The 20,403-nt window shown below is 36.0% G+C and overlaps 1 protein-coding gene across 1 annotated transcript; it reads right to left on the bottom strand.

The window, feature by feature from the left end:
- Positions 1-2,973: 2,973 nt before the first annotated feature.
- On the bottom strand, positions 2,974-15,732 carry LOC115232176 (nucleoprotein TPR). The gene is made up of 10 exons (XM_029802020.2): positions 15,633-15,732; positions 14,898-15,140; positions 12,924-13,119; positions 9,565-9,725; positions 9,260-9,354; positions 6,640-6,872; positions 4,444-4,560; positions 3,859-4,174; positions 3,345-3,387; positions 2,974-3,121 (listed from the first exon to the last, which is right to left on the bottom strand). Exons 1-10 carry the CDS (start codon positions 15,729-15,731, stop codon positions 3,002-3,004), a joined length of 1,623 nt encoding a protein of 540 aa, XP_029657880.2. The 5' UTR covers position 15,732; the 3' UTR covers positions 2,974-3,001.
- Positions 15,733-20,403: the final 4,671 nt, after the last annotated feature.

Genomic DNA, 20,403 nt, shown 5'->3' with positions numbered 1-20,403 from the left:
TGATGACCTGGAGTCACCTCTGAGATATATATCTATATGCTGTTTTAGCTTTTTAATTCAAACTTATTTTTCCTTAACCCTTTCGTTACTATATTTCTGACGTATGTGTTTCAATTAATTTCTAACATAATCATAAATTTAGTCTGGTTTCATTAAACAAACTATAACTTTTTTATTTATCAATATATGAACGTGAATTTTGGAAGATAATTTAATGAAATGTTCTCAACCAATTCTATACTATAATTTTTGTCACAAAGTGACTAATTGCAGGTAGATACAGGTAAATTCAACAAAATATAAAATTATTAAAATTTTGTTCAAACATCGCTATAGAAAATGGGTTATTAGCTAATATTCAATTGGGTATACAACAAAATTTTACGATAGAATTTGTTATTCTGGGTAACTTTCTGATACCCATAATAATATTAATGGCAAAATAGTCTTAATTTCATTTAAGGTTATGGGAAACCACTAACTATCCTTTCTTTCGTTTTTTTTACATTTAGCATAACGGTTCGTTTCCGCCGTAATGATTTCAAATAGGCTCATTCGAAAAAGTAAAAAAAAAATAGTCTAAGGCTTTACTCTTCTGGGAAAGTCTGTGGCTTGGTCCAGTTTCTTCAGAAAAATCACCGAAAGAAACAGTTTTTAAATTTTCACTCCATTCAGGTGCCAATTCATTTTCTTTATTGATGTCGGAGCTCTCGAATTCACTGTTTTCACTTTCAGAAAATGAAACATCAGATTCATTATCAAATACCACATGCTTTTTTTTTTCAGTCATAGAGTTAGATTTATGAAGGTCTTCAGTAGAAAATCCTTCGAATTCTGACTCGCTGCTTGATATAATGAAATTCGTATCCATTTTTTGTCAGAATTACAAATTTTGAAAACACGATAGAAACAAATTTCGGAAAAAAATCTCCCAAAATTCACGGAATTAAAATTACACTTCGATTTTTGTACAAAACTGTAGATGAACTGTTTACGAAGTATAATCACGTGTTTTCATGAATGTACTAAAGAGATTTGCTCTGATATTCTCATTTAAATATGAATAGGTAAATTCGGGCGACTTTGGGCGGTTTGGTCACATTAACCAAAATTTTTTCGGGCGGTTTGGTAACGAAAGGGTTAACCTATAAAACAAATCATATCTGTCAAATATGTTAAAAGAAGGTAATTAAGCAATACTTTCTACGTTCATTTGGAATATTTTTAAAAGTACAATTTTGATTAAATGGCAGAATTAATATATTCATATTGATATATTAAGTTTAATATATTAAAGACAAGCCTTCATGTAATGTTTCCAAGTAGGCTGACTTACATCATGATATTTCCATGGGTCCCACTAGTAAAAATAGAATTTGCTTTTAACACAGCATTAAGGATATAAATTCTTGTAGCGTACAGAGATTCGGAAGTTAAAGAGCCAGATAGTTGGAAGAATGAAGCAGTTTTGGATTAGATGTGAATATTTTAGAAGTCAGTTAAGCACAATTAGGAAGCAAGGGTTAGTAGCTTATTAATGAAGGTTCAGGATCATTAACCCTTTTGTTATCACATTTCTGTTGAGATGTGTGTTTCTTTCAACTAATTTTAAACATAACATAAAATAATTTAGTAAAACAACTTAGGTAGAGTTAGGAATATAAATTGTAACTAAGGTTTGGTGGAAGATTTTAATTCAGAACTTTTGAAAACAAAACATTTGTACTACAAAGCCAGAGGCGGTTTCAGGCAGGTTTCTATCAAAAGGGTTAGGATAAGTTTTCACAAAGACTTTGGATTAAGCCCAGTTTTTAAAATCAGTTACTTGCTTCTTTAGCGACTCTGCTAATTGCCGGGTATTCACTTGATTTCTAAACCGTCTATGATCATAAACATGCATCAATATAGACCATAAATCTAATTCCTAGACAAAGCAGAATCCAGTTCATCTACTGGACAAGCTGAAAACAGGTCTTGACTTTTACAGTTCTGCTGCTCCACTGCATATAGCAGTGTTTAGAATATGGGCTACCTACAGTGAGATGCAGAGTTCTTCGCTATTGACATATCACTGTCACAGTCACATGATACAAACTACTGACTTCTCAACCTGTTAATCCAGTACCTTGTTGAAACTCAGCCAAATGCCCTTTCTATTTGTACTTCATACATCTAACTCGAATTTAGGCAGATGTATATGCCAATCACACTCTCACAAGTGCAACAAGAAAATCTAACCAGGAAATATTTATACCAGCAGATGCAGGCTACCACTCCTACATAATATACTTCCATCCAAAGAATACCTCCCTAAAGAATACGGTAGTATAATGAGAGAGGCATAAGAACAGTCTATCTTGTTCCAGGGAGGAGAGGGAAGCATATTTCTTTGGTGATAATTTTATGTATATTTTTCTATGACATTATAAGTTGGAGGGCTTTTCTAAATGTGACAACTTTCATGACTTACAGAGTAAATGTTTCGCAAATATATCTACATGGTTGCCACCCTACACATTCATACAGTTGTTTTAAGGTAAATTAAGCAACACCATATGGTGCAATGTATAAAGGCAATGAATGCCAATATAACTGAACTATTGATGATATGATTAGCAGGTCTAATATTTTAACTACCCTCTAAAAATATTTCATGAATGCAGGAATATTATTAATACATTAATCTTAGCCTTTTTACAGAGTAGCTAACACCAAGGAGTTTTTAGAAAAGAAAGAAAAGGAAGTTGAAATTTCATGCCTTTTTCAAGGAAATAGTGAAATAGAATTCACTGAAAACTTACCTCTACTCCACAATACCTATTGTTTGCTGAGGCCAAGAATATAACAATTTCTAACTCAAAAAGAGTTACAAATTCTATTTTCAGGTGTCTACAATATAAACACCATCAGGTAGCATGCACATACATGTGTGTGCATGTCTGAGTTACAGAAATTCTACGAGGGTATTAGCTAGATAGTTTGATAAAGCCAGAGGTGTAAACTAAACTATTTGCGTGAGAGGGCTTACCTGTCCTTTCTGAGAATCACCAGATTCTAAAATAATGGTATGATTTTGGCCATCAGTTACAGTAATCACAGGTATAGAACTAGCAGAGGGGACCTGAAATATCATTTTAAAATTGAGATTAGTGTGCCACACATCTACTTTAGTAATCTCAGTTGTCAGGGCCAAAAGAATAAATGATAAAGAAAAGGAAAAAAAAAAACAATTTCTATATACCTGTGATAGAAAAGTATTTTAAATGGAAACCAAAGAATCTGAAATAATTTGAGAGAGAAGAAATAAAAAATAAATAAAAAATAAACAAAAGGGGTAGACTTACTTGATTTGTTTTTGAGCGTTTTACTTGACTGTTATCTTCTTGTCTGAAAGAAGAGAGTTGAAAATAAAGTCAAGGTTTTTGATGATCAATAAGTGATAATAGTTGTAGAACAATAGCCCACCCATTAAATATTGCTCTATTATATACATAAAACGGTTGCAGAATTAATTGATAATGTCCCAGAACAAAGTCAATTATTGTGGCACCAGTGAAGACCTTCATATAAGGCAACAGAATAGTGTGTTACAGCTTTCTTCAGACTTACAGAATAGTGTGTTACAGCTTTCTTCAGACTTGTAGAAAGATTTTAATTCCATAGATAATTAACACAACAGTTACTGATAGTAGAAATGTATACCGATTCCACAGTAACTATTTCAAGAGAAAGTGAGATATTAAGAATCTTTACCAGAAACTTTCCATGGGAGTTTATGACTCCATAATAATCCTTTAGTTAATGAGCTGTCACAGTAATTAACTTGGCTAAATGAGACTAACAAAAGTAAGTACATACGCTTCAACATCCTCTCGTGTTCTTTTAATGGTAGACTGAGACGCTGATGCTTGTGAGTGTTGGGATTGACTCTGGCCATTCCCTGCAGAAACAGCTGATTGTTGAATATCGCTGCCTTCCCCTTCTTGACTGCTCAAGTTCGAAGTGACAGAGAGTGAGGAGTTAGTGGAAGTGCTTGAGGATGAAGATACTAAAACAACTGAACCAGGTGTTGATGTCACAGTAGAAGTACTTGCTATCACCAACATTGAAGGATATTCCACATCCACCTGCTGAATTGGTGCAACTGACGTTGGTGTTACAGATAAAGGAGACTCTACAGGAAGTGGAAATAAAACAAAGCAAGAGAGAGTATACTGAGATGGCAAAGAGGCCAATATGTTTAATCAAGAATAAAGATCTTTAAAATTTTTAATAAACTCATGCAAGAAAGAAAGTATTTAAGAAAAGTATACAAGAAAAGTAAGTATTTAATTCAAAAGGTAAAAGAAAAGTCAAGAAGCTATATAAAATTTAGAGAGAGAAATAGAGTGAATCTTTTTATTTTTTTATTTACTTGTCAACAGTCACCATCAATACACTTACCTTGCATCAACTCAATTTGAGGAGTAACACGCTGGATCTGCTGAACTGGTCGATTAGTCAAAGGCACTGATGTACTACTAAGTTGATTAATGGCTGAAGGGGGACTATCTGTAACACCTGAGCAATAAAAGACATTATTTAAAACAAACTTGAAATTAGTACAAGAGACTGCAACTCAAAGACATTTCAGTCATACAGCTAAATAATACAGACCAGGAGCATTTTGACAAATGATAGAGAGATGACAGCAGATTTTTTTTGTTACTATTTTAATTTATTAAAAAATAGAGATACTGTTGCAAGCATTAATTCATTGTTCTGCCTACCATAAACAGGACCATTGGAGCTTTCAAGAATCCAACTCAATGTTGTTGGATTCTGATTTGTGGCACATTTTATAAAAAAGTGATTAAATGTGAGTCTCCCCCCTTACATGAAGGGCTCATATTTTTTTATATCAGAAACTCTTTGTGATAAGGAATCTACTCCCACCAACAAAAATATAAGATAAAAACTATTAAAGAGCTAGGAAGTAATTGCAAGCCTAAAACAAACCTGTAACATCTGTATGGTGTTAAATATTCATATCTGCTTCAATTATAAGAATATGCAATGATGCAGACTCTCAACTTCATGAACAATTAATTGATCCATTTTGATTATGTCTCATTTAGCTCTACATTGAGTCACCACCACAACCAGTACCACTACTGCTACTAAATAATGAAATCAACATATGCTACTTCCATTTTCCTATCCTGCTATCAATAAACATCACACAAAAAGGATAGATACAACTGAAGATAAAAAAAATTTGAGAATATAAACTTCTCAGATTATATTCTCAAGGTTTTACAGATTAGCTCATTTCTATGCCAGTCACTCACCTTTCAGACTTCTACAAACCTATTCATCTTTAATCCTCTATCCCTATTCTCTCTCTATAAAACAACTTGTACCAGGAGGGCACATCCTGATGCCTCATCTCCACCATCCTTTCTCCCTTTCTTGTTAAGATATCCATGTAGCTCCTCTGCAACAAGACACCTATTCAAGTCTTCCTATCATGCTTTTAACCTCTCAGCATCTGGCAGAAAACCAGCTCCTTCAACACAACACCACCCCACTCAGTACTTTGGTTCACTGGATCCTGTAAAACCATCCAACCCAAACTGGCATGGAATATGAACATTAAATGACGTATATGTTTCTTTGTTACTCTTCTCTTTCAAATTCAACCTTTAAATTGGTTAGGATCATAAGAATTACAGAGAGCTGACACAAAAGTACATTCTTTTCTCAAACAATATGTACACTGCACATGACTTCAGCCTCTGAAGACCTTAGATAGCAAGAGAAATGTACCCCTAGCTAGGGTGTTAGTTTATCACAGAGAACCTAAAACTAATTTTTCATTAATGTATAATAGGTGACTGACAGAATCTCAGAAGCCAATATTCATTGAACCTGTTTTATTGTTATACTACACTCATCACTGGATCAATGCTGACCCAAGGAATGAAATTAAAGAAATGTAAAAATTAAGACTAACACTATAAAAAACAAAACGTGTTCAGCTGGAATTGAACCTACAACATGCTATGACTGTGCAGTTAAGTTTTCTTCACAACCACATGGTTCTAGGTTTGACCAAATGGCAAAGACTCTTCTTTGTGATTCTTACCACTAGAAATGCTGTGAACCAATGATTTGGCTGTTCACAGAAATATGTGGATAAAAAAAAAAAGACAATCAGAAAACTCACCATTTTAATAGTTTCATTGATTTGCCTTTTATTTGAACCACATCAACCAATATGTTCTACAGATAGCTGTCACCCAGTTTTCTTTCCAGTGTAATAACTCTCTTCTCAATTAGAGTAAACTCTTGCCTTGTCTTTTCTGTGAGAACATTTGTATAAGCTCCACAGAATGGTCGGCTCAGGTGTAATAATAAAAATGATTTCTAACACAGATCCAAAGCCAGAGATTTTTAGTGGGAAGAAATTCACTCAATCAGTTCAACTCCATTACTTGGTGGTACTAAATTTCATAAATACTATAATGATGACATGCAAAGTCAGATAATGAAATAAGAGAAAGGAGATGTGTTGCTGAGAGAGAAAGAGGCTTAAGAAGAATGAAAGAGAAAAAATAGGAAGAGTAAAAGAACATTTCATTTGTAAAGAATATTTACCATCATGAGGTTCTTGAGCTGTAATGGTGGTTGGCATAACAGTGGCTGTTGGTGTTGTGGCAGAAACTGGACTAGCTGTGGTGGAAGCAATTGCCATGGGTTTTATACTTGCAGTTGCTTTTGCAGCAGCAGCAGCAGATGCATGCTGGACAGCTGTCTGCCTCACAGGAGCTGGTGTTGTTGAGGTCATTGGCCTTATGTTGGCCATCTTAGGAGCTTCACCCACAGGGAGGCTAAAAATGGTAATTACAAACAAAACATTTATTTCGAGTGAAATTCAATAACATTTGTTCTATCCACTCAACAAATAATTACCTAACATACAAGTAGAGAACTATAAGGGTGTGAAAATGAGGGGAGGTGTCAGTGTCTGATGAAAGAAAAGGGAGTGAGAATTCATAGCCTGTCACCAGTCCTACGCTATTGTCATTTAGTCGTAGGTCATTCCAATCCTGATTGAGTAGGTCTATGATCAAGTACATTTCAGTCATGATCACCCTGCCTTTTAAGGAGGGTATCTGGAGTACATTATCTGATGTATGCTCAATTGTTGAAGGTGAAGGTCCTTAATTTGAGAGACTGAACTGCTATTTCTAGCACGTCAAAGCTTCCTAGTTGGCTTGTGCAATACATGGTCCCTACCAAAGACATCCAACACTGACTAAGAAGTATAGGTGACTGTTTTAAGCAGTCAGTACTTTGTATAAGTACTCTAAGTACTTTAAACAGTACACAAACTGTATAACCAATACATATTTTAAACAGTAAGTACACTATGTAATCAATAAATACTTCCAGTAGAGGTAGATTTTCTATGGCAGGATACTCTTCATGCCACCAACCCTCACCTGTTTCCAAGCAAAGTAATATTTCCTCCTGACTAGATATGTTTTCACAGAAGGATCGAAACAAAGGATGCCATTTGTATAACAATGATGCTTGTTTACAACTATCATGTGATGTCAAGACAAAGAGGCACAAACACACATAAGCTTCTTTCAGTTTCTGTCTACCAAATCTACTCACATGGCTTAGGTTAGCTCAAGGCTACATTAGAAAACATAGGGTGGTGAGCTGACAAAATTGTTAGCAAGCCAGGCGAAATGCTTAGTGGTATTTCGTCTGCCATTATGTTCTGAGTTCAAATTCTGCCTAGGTTGACTTTGCTTTTCATCCTTTCAGGGTTGATTAAATAAGTACCAATTACAGACTGGGGTTGATACAATCGACAATTCCTTTGTCCACTCTATGTTTAGCCCCCTGTGAGCATTAAAGAAATATATATTAGAAAACATTTGCCCCAAAAGCCACACTGTGTGGTTTAGAAGCAAACTTCTTAACCACAGCCATACCTGCACCTTATTGGTGCTTACTTCATTTTAATTGACTAGGATTTAGCTCCTAGTTTTCCTTATTACTTATCCCTGTATTCATACATCCTAAAATATGAGCCAACTTGTTTCATTAGTCACTTCTACGACTCAAGCTTGTCCCTCATGTCCCCTACTCTAATGTCAGCAAATGCATATAATATCAGTAGCGAAAAATAAAAGTATATACTTTTATGTATCTAAGTACTTACCTTATAAAATGATTATATGCCCAGGCCAATAGACTTTCTTGAACACAATAAAACTCATAATTGTCATAATAAAGACACTTCTTTTTTATCCAAATAGCAGATTAGATACTATCTCATTTTTCCCAACCAACTTTCTGCTAAACACAGCACACTTGTAACAGGCTCTGCACTATTGGCCTAAATCAGGAGCCACCAAACGTTTTTGACCATCAACCACATTTAGCCACTTGTCCTTTCGCATTGACCACCTTCCTCATTTAAAATATCTTAATACCCTACTGTACCATATCTTAAATGCAAACCAGGTACTGATGGTGGCAATTAAAATGTTAGCTAAAATATACATGTACAACAAATTAAGAAATTCTATTGAAGATGACACACTTTTTACATTTAAAACTACCCTTACAAGGATACAGTATTAAACTCCCAATTATAATGAAATTGTTTTCATGGTTAGAAAATGTAAAGAACACATTATATTGCTGGAATATCTTTTATTGAAATTGGCAACATGAATGTGTGGGATGGGCGCTGACTAAGTATTCAAGTAGTTCATCTGGGTGAGCTGGTCTTTAGCATGCCAACCCCCATTGGACCCCTTGGCTATCATCGACTCCCTGTTATTTCTCACTGGCCCGTAGGGGATCCCTCAGACCTCCTTTGGCAACCCCCTGGCCTAAACAATTATAAAGTGAAAACTACAGTAGGGTCTCCGAACAGGGGGGAGTTTAGCCTATCAAGCTTGTAAAACATGGGAGTTCAGAATGTAGAATTTGGCATAGATAGGTTGCAACCCATAATAACTATGTGCTGCTGCTACTGCTACTACTGTTACAACATTCCAATAATAAACTTGTTTTCTATTAATTAATTGGTTTGAAGAAAAGTTGTACTGCCATTCAGAGTTCCTTCACAGGCTCTTCCTACACTGAAGGAATGAGTAATTCCTCTAAGAATCAAGTTCTTTTCAAAGTTCTTAACTTGAAAGCATCACTACCACCAAAAGAGAAACAATATGAGAGTAATTGATGTTACCTAAGTCTATCAGCAGATGCAGCAGGTGTTGTTGTTCTCGATGATGGTGGTTGCTGTTTCTGTTTCACCTCCAGTTGCTTTTGGATTTGTTGCACCTGCAGGAACAAAAACTGTACATTGAATTAGAATGAAGCGGTGGACATCGTAAAAAAGAAATATATGGAGTGTAAGGAAGATAAAAGGGGACTGAAAAAGAGTTATACAGATAGGTAGAGGGACAAAAGATGAGAGAAAGGGATCCTGGAAGGACCATCAATACATACTGGATAAAATTAAGGAAAAATAACAGAATTAAACAGAGTAACCTTAGCTTGTAGTTCAGCATTTTCTTTCTGGATCTGTTTTAAGTCACCGGCAGCTGGAGCAGCACTAACAGCTCGTCTTGCTTCTTCCAGCTCTCTCTCAAGGTTGTTAATACGACTCTCATATTGACTCTTAATACTGTTCTCTCGCATGACACTTTCAGCTGAACATTTAAAAATAAACAATACAGATATTTTAGCATGCTACATATATCTACATACTACATATGTGCATGTGTGTCATAAAATAAAATAACAAATGACACTTTAATTTGGAGTTATTCGATTTAAGTTTCAAAATTGTGACTTCTCCAGGAATAATGTGATATTCCTGAAGAAATTGCAAGATTGAAACTTAAGTTGAATAACACAGTTTCTGCCTACCCAATTACAATGAGAGCTTGGCTCAATACAGGTTTATTGTAGCAGAAGACACTTATCTTAAGGTGCTATTCAATGAGACTGAACCTAAGACCTACTGATTGTGAGGCAAACTTCTTAACCATTCATCCATATCTAACATATACAGAGTGGGGCAGAGAGGGATGAACGTTTTTGAAATGGCTATTACCTCAACCACAGGGGAAGAGACATACGTCCAACAGGTACCATTCAGTCCATGGTATCATAGCATTTTCTTTTTCTTTTCAGGTGAAGCCATGGTACTGTGGACAATAGAGCATGGTTTGTTTGCCTATGACAGTTACCTGATGAATAATGAATCTGTCACAGCAGCTCAGCATGAATTTTGGCGCCACTTCAACATTCACTGAAATCAGACTGGGTGAATACACTTCGTACATGAGGTACACTAATGAATAGGAGACTGGTGAAAGTGCCATAAATGGTATGGACCTCGGAAAATGTGGAACATGTCAGACAAATTACTATTTTTTTTAAAAATCTCACAACAAGAGATATTCAGCAACAGTACTTTGTAGTAAAGATTGTTTGCCAACATAACATGGCAGTCCTGGTTTAGGACAAATGTTGCTGTAATTTAGCCCCAGGAGACCTCGTCTCCAGCTGGTTATACGACACGATCTGTGTCCTTATATTTTCAAACAAAAGAATCTAGCACTCCCACTCAGCACAAAAACAATATCTGTGTATCGCGATTTCCAGGTTATTTCCCTTCATCAGTACAGAAAAGTAAAAAAAAAAGTAATTTTCTAGTTTATAGATCAGTGACTAGTTGTCACTTTGAAAACTATATATTTCAAATGGGAATTTGGCAGTACCACCTCTAGCCGAACAATTCTTCTGAGCTGATGAAGGAATATAACCAGAAAATCACAATACACAGATATTGTTTTGAGCTGAGTGAGGGTGCTAAATTCCCTTGGTCGAAAATATAAGGACACTGATCATGTCATATAGCCAGCTGGAAACAATGACTCCTGGGGCCAAATTACAGCAACGTTCATCCTAAACCAGGACTGCCATGTTATGTTGGCAAACAATCTTTACTATGTCAGACAAACTTGAATATGGGGTCAAAATCGCTCTGCTTGTGGGCATTCCACGGAACTTGGCATTGGTATTTGACTGATAAGGCATATTTCGCATGAAGACCTGCATTTCCACCTGTAAAAGTTAGTCACTGGACGGCAGTTGAAACCATGGGACTCTGCACAGCAGCTTAACTTTGCATGTCAGATGGAAGCAATTTTTGAGGCAAATGACAACCTCATTTTGTTAATGAGTGATGAAGCTCATTTTCATCTCATTTGCATGGTGAACCAACAGAACTGTCGTTATTGGGCTCATGAAAATCTGAGAGAACAACATGAAAGACCGCTGTGCAGCCCAAAAGTGACAGTCTGGTGTGCTGTTGGAAAAGCTGCCATCATTGGTTCTTTTTGAAGGCAATAATGAAAATGCAGTTACTGTGAATTCCAAGCATTACATTGAGATGATAAACAACTTCTTTGTGCCTAAATTATTATGAAAACGTATGCCTCTTTAATGTGTGTGTGGTGTGAGCAGGATGGGGTGATGCTCCACACAGCCAGAGCATCAATGTATGTTCTTTGCCCTCTCTCCACTGACCACCTTATTTCCAGGTCTGCTGACATTCCTTGGCCTCCTTGGTCCCCTGATTTCTCCATGTCTGATTTTTTTCTTGTGAGGAAACCTCAAGGCACATCTGTATGTGCATAAGCCCTGTACAATATGAAGGAAGCTATCTGCGTGGAAGTCACCCAAATCAACAGAGCAATGCTGGAGAGAGTGGAGGCCAATCTCCAAGAATGCCTTCAGAAATGCATCAATGAAAATGGATACCACAGGATGGATGCTGTTTTCCACATCTGATTTTGACAAAAACTAATTGAATATGAATACACTGATGTCAATAACATTTGTTTGCAGCAAAAATTAATGATTTTGTGAATTTTTCAAAAATATTCTGTCCTCTCTGCTCTACCCTGTACATCTGACACACACACATACAGATATACACATGTTGGAGTGTAGAAGTGTATATATAAAAGACCATAAGCAATTTTCCAATGCTGAAACATATGCATAAATGTAATGTATGCAAATTTAATCACAAATCTCAATGTTTAATGTACTTTGCATGGTCAATCCTATTCAAGAGCAAGTTTGAAAGAAATATAATTGTGTATTGAGCAATGTTTAGACTTTTGTCTGACAAAATACAAAGTCTTAAGATTGAATTTACATTCTTAACTCACTCACAGTAGGGCTGTGAAGTATCTTAACTATTTCAGTTCTAATTTACAGTGCTGTGCATAAAATAGACATTATTTAATTAATGACAAGTCAGTCAAAAGCACAAGTATGCAAATTAGGGTGTCTAGTAATGTGCTACACCACTTCATGATTTCTTTACACAGCAGCTGACCTGTGGTATTGGCCAGGAAAGGAAGCTGAGTATGTCTTTTCTGAAGAGTGATCAATAAACCATAAAACACTTTGTCAAGAAACTTACTCCTTTTTTCTGCACATCAGCAACATAGAAAGAATGTGTTTGCATGCTTCTTTAATTCCCAGTGAGGTGTAATACTTAAATTTTAGTTGTTCTGATTTAAATTGTTATGTGTGCACACACACACACACACATGCATGTGTGGTTGTGAAGTGATGTTTGTTATTATTCACTGTGAGGTGAAGAGTTAAACCTTGCTTCAGTGCTATAGTAAGACATCATTGCACAGCCAATTCAAACTTATACTATATCTATTTAAGCATGAAATTGTCGTGTTTGCATAGTTATTTACACAAATACCTACATCCACATGGACTATCCTATCAGTAGTTAAACTCTCCACCTACATTCAATGTCAAAGAAATCTTAAGGTTTACTGGACTATGTCCAGAATCCATCCACTTACTTTTAGCCTTATCCATATTTTCCAGCAACTTCTTTTGTTCATTCATTTCAGCAGTCATCTTCTCCAGTTGTTCTTTCTGACTGGTCATCCTGGTTTTAGCACTCTGAAGGAGGTTCTTATATCTATTCTGGGTAGTCTCCATCTCTTGGGTTTTACTTTTCAGTTGAGTCTCACTTTCCTTTGACTCATTCAATTGCTGGGGGAGGGAGAAGGAAAAAAAAACAATACAAAAATTACATGTCTACACTATAATAAAGAAAGCTGCTTATTTATTAGTTGGAATCATGTGACTTATGCTAAAGGAAAGCAATAATCAAAGTCTAAAATATTTTTTTAAGTTTCATGCATTTAATATAGTTTTATAATCAAAATGAAGTTCAGTCCCAAAGCTAACTTTCATTGTGATAGATCTCTCTCTCTCTCCATCACTTGCTCTCTATCACTCTATTCAATTGTTTTCATTAAAATATCTTTAATCATTGTGGCATGCACATCCTCACTTTCTCTACTGCTATATTCAATTATTTGTATTAAGAATAAGTGATTATAACAATCTTCTCCAGCTACTTTGAGAATATGCATGTCTTTTCAATTGTTTCCATTAAAAATAAGTGATTATATATAAAGTGTTTCTTTGAGATATTTTGAGAACATTTGTGATAATTTTTACATTATACCTATTTATCATATCAAAAATATATAGAAGATATATTTTGCTAGAGACCAATGGTTCCCAAACTTCTTGGGGTTGCTGCCCCTTGCACTCAGGTTATATTCCTAGGCCATCACCTCACAAATCTCTTTCTACTGCAAATTCAAAACAACAGTATTTCACAGTTTTTAAATATCAAAAAGTAAATTTACATCCCACCTGTAGTTACATTGTTTTCATATTTTTAATGTGATGGCTGTACATGGTACAAGAATATTAGTTATATGACATCAGACAGAGAGGTATTAAGACGTAATCTTAGATCCTCATGTTCAGTAATTTTCAGTCTGTTTCTTTGCTTAGAAAGAATCTAGGTGACTGCACTGAAATTCCACTTTACAGAATATGATGTTGGAAAGGAAATAAAGTACATTTTGATTTTGTTCCATAGTGCAGGGTAGCTGTCAGAAATATATTTTTGCAATTAAAAATCCTGACATGAACTTTTGAACTTTGGCCTCGGCTCAATGTTATTTTAAAGTGAAACCAGTTCTGCCACTATTCTTGTTTCCTCAATACTGATATCTAGGAAGTATCCAGACTGGTATTTTAAGCAAAAATAAATACCCTGAAATTTGTCAAATGCTTCTGCATAGCTCATCCAGGTATAATTTTTCTCCTCCAGTTCAGAAAGGCTTGGAAACTGGAAGAACTGGCAACTTATGCTACATTTGAATAACAGTAACTTGGATAGAAAAGTGGAGAGGGCTGATTTTACTTTGATATGATTTAATCTCATTACCTAACAGTTGCAAATTAATTGCTACAACAATAAGCCACAGGTAACATGGTAATTAGACTTGCTAGAAATAGCAACCAAATCTTTCTGAAAATGCACCTTACAATTTAAAAAGAAAAAAATGAAAAAGGCTGGAAATGTAGCGTTAGATACTCTATGATAAAATGTTTTTAAGTAGGATATCTACTTCTAGCCAGCTAAAGCTGGTTGATTACTGAGACCAAATTATCTGGAAAATGTCAGGGGGTGGGGGTGAGGGAAAGACTGAGATGGCCATGGATGAGATACTTTTGAACATAGATCTAGGGCAAAACAATAACCCCCCACAACAATTCTGAAGTTTCCATGCTAAACAAACCAACTACACATGTATTCCCCACTATAATTTGTTCAATAGGACAGCCATTTGATGTGATCCTATATGTTAATAACTATAAACCTTACCATTATTTCAAGGGCCAAAGGTGTCAAGTAAACTCATAAAAGATAGCAATACAACAGGGTGAATAAAAACAAAAATAACCTGTTCCAATTTATTCATTTGTTCTTGGAATGAAGCCTTAATTTCTTCAACTTCTTTCAATTTTCGCTCAGCTTCTTCTGCCTTTTTCTTCAACTGTTCCATAGCTTCATTAGTATCAGCTGTCATCTGGTCAGGTTTACTGGTATCTACATTGCTACTACTTAGGTGCATATCTCTCAGTTCATTCAACTGCTTGGCAGTGTCTTCAGCTTGTTCTTTGTACTTACGTCCAATTTTCTTCAGCTGATTAAAATTAACAATATAGTTATTTACTACTTGGATTTATGCATACATACATATAACGATAACTTTAAATATATGAAGTGAGGTTATCATAGAAGTTACTTCAGTTGATACTGTTTACAAGGATGAACTATATCTCAGTAAGATATCTACTTCCAACCATCTAAAACCAATTACTGAGAATTGATTGTCTCTTTAGGATACACTTTTAGTAATCAACAACCAATCTTTTCAAATGCAAAACTACCCAGCCAAAGGTAGAGCAAAGTTATTTGTGAGATTGATTACAATTTGATGGGCTATGAACAATGACTTCACAAAAGAACACTATGTCATCTATCATCCAAGACCTTGTCCAATTTAATTCAATTTACTGTCAAAGATACAAGGAAAAATCAGGGCAAATAATGATATTGATTAATTGTAAAAAGAGGAGCAAAGTAGATTTACTAATTTGCTCAGTAATTAGTAACTAGGTTCAGTAAAATGTACCTGAGATATTGTTTTGGCCTTATCCTCCAAGTCTTTCTCTTTCACACCATTATCCTGGGCCATTTGCTCAATTTGGGTGTGTAGATTTTCAATTTCCATGCTAAAATTATAAAATAACAATTTAAAACCTGAATTGCCTCAGGAAATATATATATAGTGGTCTAAGTGAACAACCAAATTTACTAATTATATATTTCATAAAAGTTCATACTTTCTGCTTCACTACAAGTGATTAGCAACATGATTAGCAAATAGTGATTAGATCTCTTACTTCATTAAAAAAAGAAATTGTGGTTGTGGTATTTCAAAAAGCTTAACTGATATTGAAAATATAATGCTTTTTTAGAAGTCAATATACCTTCCTGATATGAATTTCCACCAACTTTCAGTCTTGTGACTTGTGTCGTGCATTACTAGATATAATTGGTGTACCTGTTTCCATAGATGAATTTTACATTTCATTTTTTTTTTAACCCTATAGATTGGTGCATTTCCTGTCTCTCACATTCTGAGCCACAGTAGGTTCCATTTCTTCTGCATGTCATCTTTTTCTTATTATTGACTGTTTTATATATATCTAACCATTAAATGTATCAGTATATACTTCTAGCAGTATTAATAATTAAATACTACAAAATAAATTTATGAAGTTCATCTAGTTATGAGTATGCTACAACAGATTCGAATACAGTTTAAAACAGCTCAAATCCCACCTCACTTTTTCTACCTCCAAAACCACCACTATTTTTGATTGAAACGTGAATTTTTCTCCCCTAGCAACTCGTTACACAACCTCACTCCTTCGTTATGTATAAATTTTATATTGAAGTGTATTCCCTTCTTCCACCATGTACTTGAATATATGTGGGGATGTTGAATTGTATACACGTATGTGCGCACACGCGTGCGTGTGTAGTTATGCAGTCAAGATGTATAAGTGTGCGTGTATGGGTAAGTATGTGGATATTAATTCTTGCTATGTACCCACCTTCTGCTCCCTTCTAGATAGACTGAAACCCTATCTTCTCACATCTTTGTTGTTGCTTGCACTAGATCAGACACGTCAAACTCCTGGCCTGTGCAGCAATTTCATCTGGCCCGCAGGACCATTTTAATATCAGCATGAAATTAGTCCAAATGGCGGCATCAACAAATAGAGTACTTTGCTGCCCTCAGCAACATCCATGCCTTCTTGTTGTGTGCGAGAGGTAAGATGGAAAGGAGCCTTAGCTAGATTTCTCATGGGTAAGGAAGAGAGGTTTAAATTATTTTTGGGTATGTAGCAGTGACAGGATGGGTGATGTAAGCATACTTTTGGCAAAAATGTGTAGATAAAATTAGATAAGGTAATTGAGGTAGTAAGTGTGTGTGATAGGGCAATTAAGTTGAGTTTAGTTTTAGATAAAATCAACAGTTAAATTAATCTCTGCTCATGCTCCACATTTTGGGCTGGCAGGACCAATTTTTCAAGGTCCTTTATGCAAACTACCTCAATAGCAAATGACAGTAACTTTATTGTTGTGGCTGGTAATTTCAGTGGACATGATAGGCAGCATTCTCACAGATTTCCTTGGGTGCATGGAGGTTATGGCTTTGGGTATAGAAATGAGGAGGGTGAAAAGGCTGCTTGTGTCCTGTAATGCAAATGATCTGATGATCTGCCACAGCATCTTCAGGAAACTAGCAGCCACTCAACCACCTATCAATTTGGAGGGCACACAAGATAGATGCTCAGGAATGAAAAGTCTTTCTCAGGTAATGAATGTACAACCCAACACAGGTTGATTAGTGACTTCAAAGTTAGAGCTAGAAAGGCTTAGAAAAACAAACCATTCTGGAAAAGGAAAGTATGGAAACTCAAAGACCCAGCAAAGAGTCTGAAATTTAGAAAAGTATTAGTTGAAGCTCTTGACAAGAAGTAATAGTGAACTGTGTGGGCCCCACAAACTTATACTAAGCTTTTAATGTCCCATTACACTGCAGTTCTCTCAGCTCCATTTGAATCTGTACAGGTGCAGTTTCTACACTGATGGCAAATGGATTGCAAAGCAGCACGAAATTATTTTTCTGTGCTTCAAAGTCACTAAGCGCCATGCAAATTCAGTGTGGAGCACACTCGATTTATTAGCAAAGTGTTGCTTTGGGAACACCATGGCGCTGAGATGTATAACATAGAGAACTCAAAGTTCTTACGGGGGAAAACCTACTGAGGGCAACAGATCAACTCTGACTGAGGGTGACATGGTGGTGGTGACAGGTTTACATAGCAAAGGAAGGAACAGAAAGGGTGAGATCTGTAAATATTCCACAGCATGAAGATCAGAGGAATAAGGTGTTCTGGATTGCAAGATGGTATATGAGAGAGAATTGAGAAGTGGGAGAGAAGTATGTATGGATAGATAATAGGATGATTGTACAAAGCAATTCTGAAAAGAAAGAGGCACGAAAGTGCTGCAATGAAAGGTTATTGAGGAAAATGCACAAGTGTATCTCTCCAACACTGACCCAACACAAGGACCAAGTGATAGATAGCAGTATGAAAGATTAAGGACATGAAAGCAGGGAAAGCCCTTGGTCCATCTGGAATTATTGTTGAGATGCTTAAAATTTCTAGTGGAGAAGGACACAACTAAGTCATCCATATACGAATGCTTTGGGGAACAGAAAATACAGGAGGATATTCCTTCTCAAATTTACACACTGCAGTGGTCCTTCAGTTTTTCTAAGCCCTGTAAAAGAACACAGAAAGTTGGGCCTCCAACTTTTGTGATACCCTTACAGCCAGGAACTTTTCAGCACCCCCCCATAATTAATCAGGCTATGCAAGAAGATATACAATGACTAGTGTAGCAGCAGTTACAAAGGACGGAAGTAATTACAGAAGAATCAAATTGTTGGACCAGGTAATGAAATTAATAGAGAGATTTACAGCCAAATTAATTAGGAACATAATCATGAGTAGAAGATATGCAGTTTTGTGACTGGGAGAAGTATTGCTGATGTTACCTTAGTCAGCCAACTGCAGAAGTACTTGGCATTCAGTGATTTAGAGAAAGCCTTTGACAAGAGTCCATCACTCTGTGATCTGAGTCTATGAGGAAGATACAAGCAGACAAAAGTCTTTTGAGAGTCATACAAGCCATATACAAGGGAGCTGTCAGTAAGGTGAGGATTAGCCATACGTATAGTGATGAAATTAGAGTGCAGGCGGGAGTTCCTCAGAGCTCTGTTCTTAGCCGCCTCCTACTCATCATTGTTCTCCATAACAGAGGAATTTAACATTGGCTGCTTTGGGAACTACAATATGCTGATGATCCCATTCTCAGAACAGAATCTGTAATTGACTTAGGAAAGAAACTACATGTACAGAAGCAAAACTTGGAATCAAACCTCCCCAAGGTTAACTTAGCTAAACAAGAAAACAGACAGAAATTCCACACCTGTGCAAGCTAGACATACTCAGTGCAAGCTATAGACGTACAAGTGCAGTGGAACAACAGTAAAGTTAACAGAGAAAGTGGAGCCACTGACACTAAGGCTACATGAGAAATATATTTTCTTGAATGAATACTCTAGAGGCTCTCTAGAGATAGCAGAAAGTTTCTGTTAACTGCGTGAGCTAATTAGCAGTGGAGAAGATTGTTCTGGAAGTATAGTTGCTCAAATAAAAATGGAATGAAAAGAGTTCAGAGAGCTTTTGCCTCTGTTGGCAACAAAAGGTCTTACTGTCCCTTAGAGTAAAAATTAGATTGTATGATGCCTGTATATGAATAGCAATGCAACAACTGAGAGAAATGAAGCTACTATGTTCTGATGGATGTGCAATATCACTGTGCAGCATGTGACAGAGTGCTGATATACTGAGAGAAAAACTAGACATCGGGGGAACCAGATGTAGTGTGCAAGAGAAAAGACTATACTGGATAGGTCTATGATGCATATGTATGATGACATGTATAAAGTGCAGGTTGCTTAAAGTGGATGGAACTTGTGTAAGAGGGAGACCCAGAAAACTTGAGACAAAGTAGTGGAAGCTAATCTCTGGATGCTGAACCTTATGGGAGGGACGACAAGATAATTGGTGATTCACTGTGCTTCAGGAGACCCATCCTTCTCAGCAAAAAAATGTCCTAAAGTCACTTTGGTTAGGTTTGTACATGCAGGGCCTTGTTCTTCCCTTCCTTCTCTCTCCACTTAGTCAAGTATTCCCCAACAAATATCATCCTCTAACACCCATTACTCTTCCAACACCATTTCTATTGATCACCACTTCCTTTCTCTACTTTCAGCTATCTCTCCCTCATATCTATTATCATTCCCAACATCCTTTCAATGTCTGCCTTCATGACCCACCCTTAAACCTCTTCACCTCCCTCTCCACCATCTTACATCTTGAATGCCACCCCACTAGTATTCTCCTTCCTGAACCACTTCTATCTCTCTCTTCTTACACCATCCCCATACTAAGCCAAACATAGGTACGATATTAAACTAAACACAGCAATCCAATATGGATGATCAATGCTGTCAACTGCTGACAGTTCACAGAGTTTTTTTAATTTTATTGAAATGTGCCAGTCCACTTTTGGTCATGTGAATAAGCTTTCCATAACTTCTCTCCTTTTTGAGAATTAAATTCTGTCCAGAGTTTTCATATCTCTTACGCCTAAGGTTAAATTCTAGTATTTCTGTTCTTTTCCTTGTTCTGTTACTTGAAAACACCTCAAACATGTTGTACAATACTTCCATGAGAATTTCATCTCTTGTGACA

Source organism: Octopus sinensis, unplaced genomic scaffold, assembly GCF_006345805.1.
Source record: "Octopus sinensis unplaced genomic scaffold, ASM634580v1 Contig19775, whole genome shotgun sequence".
Classification (NCBI taxonomy): domain Eukaryota; kingdom Metazoa; phylum Mollusca; class Cephalopoda; order Octopoda; family Octopodidae; genus Octopus; species Octopus sinensis.
This window is presented reverse-complemented; position numbering and strand designations above follow the sequence as displayed.